The sequence below is a fragment of the Hippoglossus stenolepis genome, chromosome 1, assembly GCF_022539355.2.
Source record: "Hippoglossus stenolepis isolate QCI-W04-F060 chromosome 1, HSTE1.2, whole genome shotgun sequence".
Lineage (NCBI taxonomy): Eukaryota > Metazoa > Chordata > Actinopteri > Pleuronectiformes > Pleuronectidae > Hippoglossus > Hippoglossus stenolepis.
The window spans coordinates 2,195,325-2,206,169 of record NC_061483.1 but is presented as its reverse complement, the minus strand read 5'-3'; the positions used below and the strand labels follow the sequence as shown (position 1 = coordinate 2,206,169).

The 10,845-nt window shown below is 41.9% G+C and overlaps 1 protein-coding gene across 1 annotated transcript in view; it reads left to right on the top strand.

The window, feature by feature from the left end:
* Window positions 1-9,109: 9,109 nt before the first annotated feature.
* Window positions 9,110-10,845, top strand: part of LOC124851927 (NACHT, LRR and PYD domains-containing protein 12-like) — a 32,222-nt gene continuing 30,486 nt past the window's right edge. Inside the window, 4 exon segments of the mRNA XM_047340114.1 lie at window positions 9,110-9,308; window positions 9,723-9,875; window positions 9,976-10,095; window positions 10,520-10,741. Of these exon segments, the coding sequence (XP_047196070.1) occupies window positions 9,745-9,875; window positions 9,976-10,095; window positions 10,520-10,741 (473 nt within the window). The 5' untranslated portion in view covers window positions 9,110-9,308; window positions 9,723-9,744.

Below are 10,845 nucleotides of genomic sequence, written 5' to 3'. Positions count from 1 at the left end.
GTTCCCACAACAATATACAGAGATAAAGGGGATTTTTCAGGCATTTAGAAACGGTGATTAATCAGATAAATCACAGCTTCTCTGTGTTTAGGATGAGAATCACTGACTGTTCCTTTAAACTGAAGAAGCAGAACTGGAAATATCGTTTATTCTTCTTTCTGGTCAAACTAGAATTACCACCCTGCGTTTGTACGCCACCGCCAACCAGTGCAGTGTCCGTCCCTCCAGGTTCCTGACATGTTGCATTCACAATGATATGAGGTCACTGTAACCTTTGACCTTTGACCACTGAAATCTAATCAGTTTATCTTTGAGTCCAACTGGTCAAAATGTGAAGAAATCCCTAAAGACAGACTTGAGACATCATGTTCAAGAGGCCAGAAACATGTTGTGTGACCAGGCTGTTTGACCTTGACCACCTGAATCTAATGAGTTCCTCTGTCAGTCTAAATGAACGCTTGTACCAAATCTGAAAGGATTCTCTTGAGGAGTTTTTAACATGTTCATGAGGCAAAGAGGGGATTTACCAGCTCTGAAGTCAGACCCCTCACATCTGAAAGAACTGGATCTGAGCTTCAATGAGCTGCAGGATTCAGGAGTGAAGCTGCTGTGTTCTGGACTGGAGAGTCCAAACTGTCGACTGGAGACTCTGAGGTCCTTAAATCCTTCTTCACTTTTCCAACTTTCTTCCTTATTGGGTCATTATTTATTTAAATTGTCTCAGTTCTGCTCTGCTCACTGTCCCTCAGTCATCTGTCACTCACCCAGCCTGTCAGTCACGTCAACCTCATCAACTCCATTCACCTGCACTCACCTGCTCCTGATCACTAAGAAAGTGTCAGTAAATAACATGTGGACTGAGGCCGAGCACTCGTCCTCCTCAGGTTTTCAAAATAAGACACGTTCTTATTGAAACACGATGGACAGTTGATAAGTATAGAAACAAACAGGAAGTGACTGTCAGGAGCCATCCCTACTTTAAACTGTGTTTAATTACACAAACCTGCTCAGTGACCAAACACACAGAGAAGAAGGAGATGAATGAAACAATGGTCCAACATGTCTGATCTGATATTTATCTTCAGGTCACAGACTGGACTGAGGTCAGCAGCATGTTGAGAGTCTGTGTTGACATGATGACGATCCACAACAACAGGAGGACACATTCAAATATTCATATTTATTTATCCAGGTTGAAGAGCTGCAGACTGTCAGAGATCAGCTGTTCTTCTCTGGCTTCAGCTCTGAGGTCAAACCCCTCTCATCTGAGAGAACTGGATCTGAGTGACAACAACCTGCAGGACTCAGGAGTGAAGGAGCTGTGTGGTTTTCTACAGAGTCCAACCTGTCGACTGGAGACTCTGAGGTCAGTTCACTGACTGACTTTTGTAGATCTCATATCTATAATACAGCATTTATACCCAATTGATCTCATTTAATTCTAATTTAACATAATTCATCTTCATACATAACTTGAATCCATTCATTAATTAATCTGTGACATTTTAAATATTCAGCTACTTGTTAAAACACATCTGAGTTTAGTTCTGGATTTCCTAAACTGATCTGCAGGACAGAGACCGGGTCCAAATAATCTATTATTACTGAATCAGGACTCGTTTTTAGTCCAACATGTCTGATTTCATATTTATCTTCCATGTTATGAGTTGGTGCGGACATGAATATTTGTATGTTATTTTCACACATGAACTCAGTTTAATTTACAGTTAAGTTTTATTCTTTATCCAGGTTGAGGACTGCAGACTGTCAGAGATCAGCTGTTCTTCTCTGGCTTCAGCTCTGAGGTCAAACCCCTCTCATCTGAGAGAACTGGATCTGAGACTAAACAACGACCTGCAGGACTCAGGAGTGAAGAAGCTGCTTCATCTAAAGCAGAGTTCAGGCTGTCGACTGGAGACTGTGAGGTCAGTAGATGGTTGGAGTCAGTCCACGCTGCTTTCATCAGTATTTTACTAAACACAGTCAGTATCACAGATCCAGGGTCTGTGCTACCAAGCAGGATTTGTGGTTATCAGGTTAACTTCAGGTTTAGTTTTTTCAGTCCTACGAAGCTCGTCCACTTCTTAACGAGGTAAATCACCATGTTAACTTATGATGAACGGCTAACCTGCTCCAGGTTAAGTTGGAGATCAACCCGTATAAAAGCTCCGCCCACTGACCACAGTGACTCTACACTGTTGTGTGGTGCACACTCTCCTTAAAGGGACGGATAAGGGAAGTTTAAATCAACGTCTGGTTGGTTCAGTTGATCTCTAACTCACCCAGAACATCTCAATCTCTCCAGACTCATCCTGTCACCAAAACACCAGATGCACTCAGTCAGCTTCCTGAAGATAGGTCCAGTGTGTCCTCAGAGACATTGTGTCCTCAGAGACAGTGTGTGTCCTCAGAGACAGTGAGTCAGTGTGTGTCCTCAGAGTCAGTGAGACAGTGTGTGTCCTCAGAGTCAGTGAGTCAGTGTGTGTCCTCAGAGACAGTGTGTACCCTCAGAGTCAGTGTGTGTCCTCAGAGACAGTGAGACAGTGTGTTTCCTCAGAGTCAGTGTGTGGCCTCAGAGACAGTGAGAAAGTGTGTGTCCTCAGAGTCAGTGTGTGTCCTCAGAGACAGTGAGACAGTGTGGTCACATCCTGGGATTCAAACGTTTCTCATCAAGAATCTCCACTCGTCTTGTTAGTAAACAACAGATTTAGATCTCGTGGCCTCGAGTTATTTATCTCGTTCACACACGTTTTTATATCGTGGTCACGTAATATATCTTTACCAAATGCCACCAGGGGGCGCTGTAACTTACACATTGACACAATCCCAGATGTTTTACCAGCTGTTCTTCCTGCATTTAGCAGCTGTAACTGAGTTTCTTTTATTCTGGATCATGTGTTTTTCTCCTCTGATTTTTATTATAGAACAGTTTGATCCTCGTTGTGAAATATGAGGCTCTGCTGTCAGTCAAACTGTCCATGTCTGTGATTGGTCATACGCAGTAAACCCCGCCCCTTTTATGTGCACGTGCTCACACAGTGAAACATGTCTTCACCTGTAACAGCAGTAAATCCACCTCTCAGGTGTCCACTCTGCACTTTGACATGCAGAGGAAACACACTTAGCTCTTAGCGTGTTCATTCCAACACGTGAACATGAAGCAGAGAGGAAGCTGCTCCACCTCTGAACAGGACTGAAGTCCCTGCTGCTCTTTCTACTGGATGTGCTGCATCACTGACTCACAGCTGATGAAGTGAGTCTCTGGAAACACTGATGTCTTCTTCTCTCAACAGATGGAGGCTGGGATCTTTGAAAAGGTGAGTGTGAAGAGGACAGTGTGTGTGGGCAGGCTGAGCTGTGTCCTGAGGATCCAGAGGCTGAAGCAGCAGCAGCTTGTGTGTAGAGCGGCTCTGACTGGGCCTTGTTGCTGGGAGGCAGAGTGGAGACAGAGCTCCAGAGGAATCAGAGGAGGTAGCCAATATATATATATATTCACCTAAATCTTACACACTGGACCTTTAGGTGCTTTAATTAGTCATGAAGACTAGAACAGTTGTTATATAAATACCAGGTAAACACAATATTTGTAAAGAGTGCAATGATGTCAAAGTCACTATCATTTTCTATTCTACTTTTGGGACCTGGTATTTGTGAACTACAGTTCAGCCTACATGTGTAGTCCAAGCCTGGAGCACATGTTCTTTGTTCTGGAGACAAACCAGAGCCTCCAGAACTCAGTCTCCCGGCTTCAACGTCACACAGAGGTGTGAAAACTGACCGGGCCACAAGTTTCAACCACTATTGGTCACTCTGGGCCCCATAACCCATGAGGTCACCAGGCCACTATAAACCCAGTTCTCCCTCTCTTCTTCCTCTTTCTACGCAACCAACCGAGAGGAGAAGTGAGGCTGTCCAGCTCACTTACTCTTTCAACTCAACTCAACTCTCCAAAAGGAGCCCACCTCTCTTTCTGCTCAACTTCAATGGAGGAGAGGTGCAGCTTGCAGCTCACCTCACCAAGGAAACCTCCTCCCAATCCAAGCTCTACCAACCTTCAAGCAGGCCTGACTGGAGCAGACTGCTAAAACCTTCCAAAAGGCAGCGACGCAAAAGCCTGCCTAAGAACAGCACAAGAGCTGCATCGCACAGCAGAACCACAAAAACAGGAGCCGCAACCCAGCAAGACGACTTCACTGGACTTCGAACAGCACATCAACCTTTTTTCACTTTTCATGGACGGGTAACATAACTGGGCTTAATAATTATACAAGGCTAAGCAAAGACTGTTTATTCGATTCCGGGTGATGTTTATAAGTTTGATTTGTGTTGCTGTGATATTTTGGTGATAAGGTATTTGAAAGTTAATGTTAGTCATGTTATGCTCTTCAAAGTCTTTCTCTGCATGCATCTAGTAACTTTCTCTAATTTGGCCCCAACACACACACACACACATCTCTCTGACCCCCGCCACATGTCGTAAACATACTAGTGGGGATGGTTTATTGCACCTCATAGGGGCCAGCCGCCATTTTGAAGGCACACTCACTCACACAGACACACACACACGCATACTCGCATACACATATTCATAGAGTAAGTACACCTTTAGTAATTTGTGTTTTTATACTTTATCTTTTTCTTTCACAAATGTTTTAATGAGTGTTGCATAAGTGTGAATTTTGCCAACCTCTACACTGTCAAGAACTCTGTATCCTTCAACTTTGCTAACTATCTATATGGTAATTTTGGTTATAGTTATTAATTTAATTGTTAATCAGAGTTCCAAATTTGTAGTTAGTACTTTTATGAGACTTAATCAATAAATTGTCTATCTTTTCCCTTCCTTTGAAGGGTGGTGCCCCGAGGTAACTTTAATCAATTAAAGTTATTTAATATTAATATTTTTAATATTAATAGCCAATATTTTTTCTGATAACCAAATTTATTGAATGCCTCAAGGCACACCATTTTATGGTGTCACGTTTAATGCATTATTGAACAACACTACTCTTGATGCATCCACATGTTTCTTGTTGTCATGGTGATTAATTTGTTCTGTTAGAAAACTGTAATAAAAGTGAATTGTCTGGTGACCAACACGTCATCTCACTATAAACTATTTGTAAAATGACATTTACATTTTAAGAGGATGTGAAGTATCTGGATTCTTCACAATTATTGAGTTTGCATTGGAAAATTTCCCCGGACCAATCACACGCATGGAAGATGCACAGGCTTAAAACCACCGACCTTAATAAATATTACATTCATGGATATCCCGGGATACTTTTGGCCCTGCAGTGTCAGAATTAAAATAATCTCAGTAATCCTCATTGTAATTCACTGGAGACTCTGCAGGAGCTGAGGAGGGGTCTGTGCTCACTGAGGCCGCTGCACGTATTCTGCAGAAAAACAAAACCTGGAAACAGCCATTACAAAAGGGCAAATTTATTTAAAGCACTTACATAGAAAAATATGATTGTTTTGAGTCAACAATAATAAATAGAGCGCCTGACTGTCCCCAGGCCCTGTCAGTACAACAGTACAATCAATATCCAGTTTCACAATACAGCAAAGGCACTAGCATTTACCACAATCAACAACAAGTCAATGGAGGCGGCGTGGGAGGGGGCGGGGCTCCGCAGGACACTCGTCATCAGAACACAAACTCAGAACGAGCCCACAGCCGTCACTCGTGTTCTGCCCCCCCACTCTGATTCTCAGTGGAACTCAATGTGAATCACTGCTGTTTGGATGAAGGGTCATGAAATAAAGCGACGCTCTGATGGATGAAAAGATGATTTTTAAAAGATGATACAGATGAAAAAATAAAATAAAAGTGGATGTTAAAGCTGGTTTCCCCCCCGAGAGGCGACGACGTCCCATCAACGTGACTGGCGATCAAAACAAAATAAACCCTTTGATGAACCTGCATTTACACAGAGAGATGCTCAGATTCAGTTACTTATATAAATATGATTTAAAACCATGGATTTGGATTCTTCGTCTTTCATGACCGACAACAATTTATAAAAAATATCAACACAGTCGTTGGGACGGACACAAACAAACAAACAAACAAACAAACAAAACATTGAAAAAAAGAAAAATCAAAACAGGTAAAATCAAAATTAAATGAAACAACAGTTTCCTTCTGCTACGTTTTAAAATCAGATCAGTAAACTCCACGTCTTCTCTCCTGAGTCTGTAAATAAAGATGGACTACAAGATAGACCGCCCCCTTGTGGCTAGCTGCAGTACAGTTCGTAAATCCCGCCTCCTTCATGTTAGCAGATTGGACATGGACCAAACAAAAAAAAGTTGACTCACACTGATGTTCAAGTTTTCATGTTTCTAATAAGTTTGGTTTTAATTAGTTATTTAATTACCGGTGTTTAGAATAAAATGTTTTGATTAAACTGTACAATTATATTATGTAATTATTGAGTTTTATAACAACATCTTAGGAATCATTTGATAAAATACATATTTGACAAGATTCTTGGTTTTAAATGTTTTATATCAGGAATGAAATTCAGGATCAAAGTTGTCATGCACTTTTAACCCTGTTTGTGATGTTGTCCTGTCCACATATTGTTTAGTGTCACCACTGTTTACATCGATGTCTTTTTAATGTTGAACTGAGCACTTCCATTCTGTACTGAATAAAGAATTCCATTAATGCATTAATCAATGATTCTGATACATTCTCTGTGTTTTACTTATGGTGAAAATAAATGATTCCCCTATCGAATGATAAATATATGAATGTATTGCGAGGCCTTGATACCGTGGATTCACTCCAGTTTTGTACGGCAGGAGGATGTGGAGATGTGTCGTCCATCTTTATTTAAAGTCACTGATCGTCTTTATATACATTATTATTATTATTATTATTGTTATTATTAATATTCAGTATTCAAACAACCATTTCATTGTTTGATTTGGACTTAACTAAAAGACGGAGGGTTGTGGGAGGGGGGTTCAGTAGACGGCACATTCACCCAGTGAATCAGACACATAAAGAAACTAAAAGCTCCTGAACTTCTTCTCATTTCAACATCTTCATTCAGATCAACTCACTGTCACACGTCTGTGGTCGAGTTCGGTGTCGACTTATCTGATAAAAGATTTTGTTTCTTTCAGACGGATGAAAAAAGAACATGATCACGTGCAGGAGGATCTGATTTCGACAATAAGCAGGAAGCATGTTAAAGACCACGCACACACGTGATGGATATTTAGGTCATAAAATAGAGAAAATTTAAAATAAATGATTTTCGTGAAAAATTATAACCAAACACTGTCAGCAATTATTCATTGGTTTCGATTTACACTGGAAAAAATTAAAAGCATGAAATATGTCAAGTGATAGGGCTTAAATCTTTCTCCAGTTCGACTCCTCACACCGTCGTCTGAGAAACCACTCTGCTCCGTCTCAGTGTCTTTGAGTCGAGTGTCCAGATGTTTTGCAGTGGACGGACTGGATCATGTCTTCTGGAAAAAGCTTATGCTTCTGCACAACCTTGGAGAAAGTCTGTAAATTCTCTCAGTGCTTAAGGATCAGTCGCACTGATTTTAGGCCATCTGCTGAGCTTGTCTCGAAAGGCCTTTTGAACAAGGAATGGGTTCCCACATCTCTCATGTAGGACTTTCAAGGCGCCTGTATATGCATCCTCCAAGTTCCTGTAGAAGAACCCTTCCACCGTGTGGAGGTCATGGGGCTGGGGGAGCACCTTCACCTGCACCACAGAGGATCAATCAGCCCAGCTGAGAGCTGTTAGCTGAATGATCCTCATGCTTAAAAGGCAGCGTCTGAGCTGCCTCAGAGGAAAGGACTCAGAACACTCGGACAGACTCTCAGCGACACTGAGAAACGTGGGAGAGACACTGAGCTGAAAAGTTCATGAAGTTTAAGTTTGCCTTTTGAATTTATGTTTGGATTTAATAAAAGATGCTGAAACCCAAATGGTTTGTCTCTGGCTGCTGTGGTGAGAGCCCCGTGGCATGGTCTACTGCCACACACCGCTTTGAGGGCTTCTCTGACGAGGTACGATTTCAGGTAAAACATCTTCTCGCTTGGTGAGAGAGGTTTCTGATCAATAAGGGTTGTTACATTACATTACATTACATTTAGCTGACGCTTTTATCCAAAGCAACTTACAATAAGTGCATCAACCATGAGGGTTCAAACCCAGAACAACAAGGTGCACTACATGTATCAAGGCAAATATTCCATTCAGAGATGTCAGTAAGGGGAAAGAAGAAGAAGAAGAATATATTGTGTTAGAAATATGGACAAAAGGACAGTTAACATCATAAATCACTATAACTCATGCAGGAAACTAGGAATCAATAAACTCAAGCAGATACAAGGACAGATTAGGAATCATATCTTTTGCTGTGGGGATTTTAATTCACATAGCACATTGTGGGGGGGGAGAAAGACGGACACACATGGGGAGATAATAGAACAACAATTGGAGGATAGTAATTTAATATGTATTAACGACGGGAGAGGGACAAGGATAGATGTACACACAGGTAACACTTCAGCACTGGATTTGACACTGGTATCAAGTGAGGTGGCATGGACATGTGAGTGGGAAGTATGGGAAGACTCAACAATTGGAAGTGACCACTACATTATATTCAGCATTATACACATAGGCTGGGAAGTAGAAGAAAGAGAAGTCAAATTTGTTAGATGAGAAAAGAAGGAAGTATCCTTCAGTATTATAACCAGAAGAGGAAGAACGGACTTTAATCGATGATTCACAGCCCAAAACTCAAACTCTCTCAGTCTGATTATCAGGAGAAGACGTTTAAAAGAACAAGTCTGGTGATATTTTATATATTTTTCTTCTTGTTGATATAAACATATTGTGTGTGCATCCACAGCCTGACATATCTCATGTGTTTGTGCCATAGAGCTCCATCCGCCGCTGGAAATAGTCCCCAACAAATGCACTGTTTCCTCCTGTGAGCGGCTGTTTCAGGAAGCTCCACTCCAAAGGACAACGTGCTGAGTTTCACGTTATAACGTGATACAGATCTTCCCATTCTAGACTAAAGAAAACTGTGATTCATACAATTTAGATCAAACACACTAGTGGAAACATCACTAGGATTATTTTATATTTAATTCAAAAGATGGATCCTTTCACCTGAGTCTTACACACTGCAGCTTTAAATGGTCTGTGAGCAACTCTCATATCTACTGTAAAGAGAGAGAGGAGGAGCCTGAGAACAGGGAAGTGTCAGACTCCATTTTCACCTGGATGAGCAGAAGGAAGAAAAGTGAGCAGGTGAGTGTGAACACAACTTTCTGAAAGTTTTACTGTCACAGTCTCACACCTGCTGTTAACACGTCTGCTGATCACACGACTCTAAGTTTGTCAGTTCACACCTGGTGACAGACGTAGTTTCATGTGATCGGATCCCCAGAGACAGATGTGAACAGCAGCTGTGGAACAAAGAGCCTTCAAAGGACTAATTAACAGAGTTAACTCACAGTTTCATGTTTTATCTTCATCAAGTCTGTTCATCAAGTGTTTAATAACAGAACGTGTTTTCAGAATCATACGTTACAGTCACCTGAGTGTGTGTGTGTGTGTGTGTGTGTGTGTGTGTGTGTGTGTGTGTGTGTGTGTGTCCTTCCTTGTTTTTTTGGGTGCGTTTCTTGAACAGACTTGTTTGTCCTGATTCCTTTGAGCTCACAGTGTTTTTCCACTAAGACTGAAGATGAGTGTTTATGAGGAAGAAGAGGAGGACAGAGCAGAGTCTCCAGTGTTCAGCTGTGTGTCTCTGAAGAGTGACATGTCCAAAGGACTTCCTCTAACCTTCAGTAATGAACCTGGACCCTCACACACAAAGTAAGAGACCTGCTACAAACATGTGAAGCTCCAAACTGAATCCTCAGAGAATGAACCAGTGAATGATGTGTTCTGAATAAAAACATGTTTGTGTTTGCAGAGGTCAGGACCACAGACTGAGAGCAGAGTCTCCAGGGTCCAGCTGTGTGTCTCTGAAGAGTGACTGGTCCATGATACATCCTCCAGTCTTCAGTAATGAACCTGGACCCTCACACACAGAGTAAGAGACTGTTTCTACTGTGACCTGCTCTGAAGAGGATTTAGTTTCCTCTGGTGTGGCCCCTGCATTAGGACACAGCTTCATTGAAGTTGGTGACTAATCTCTCAGAATCACTCAAAGAGCTCAGACCTCCACCAAGAACCAACACGCTCCTTATGAAACCACTTTGAGATTCACTAGAGACTCGTTTTTATTTGGATCTGCACCAAATTCCACACACTGGTAAACATCAGTCCTCTGAACCCGATCTGGTTCACAGACCACATCCTTCCAACAAGTTTACTGGTAATCTGTTTAGTGGATTTTTATAATCCCACTAACGAACAAACCACACAAACATACTGGGTGAAAACAAAACCTCCTTGACAGAAGTAATGACAACCTGTGACTGTGACATGTGAGTTATCAGGAAATGTCTTCACAGGGAGAGGAAGAGGAGTCATGTTTCTGAGGAGGAGCAGTCGTCCTGCTGTGCTTCGTGTCAGGACGTCCTGAAGGATCCAGTCTCCACCACCTGTGGACACTGGTTCTGCAGACAGTGCATCACCTCGTACTGGGACCAGTCTGGTTCTTCAGGAGACTCCTCCTGTCCCCAGTGTGGACAAAGATCCAGAACAGGAGCTGGAGCTCAGACAGCCGGTCAGAGCAGCACTGTACATGTGTCTGCTGATGTCTTCACTTCTGACATCAGCACATGTTGTTTTATTTTGTTCCTTCATACAGCATCAACATTTAACATCGTTATAAAAG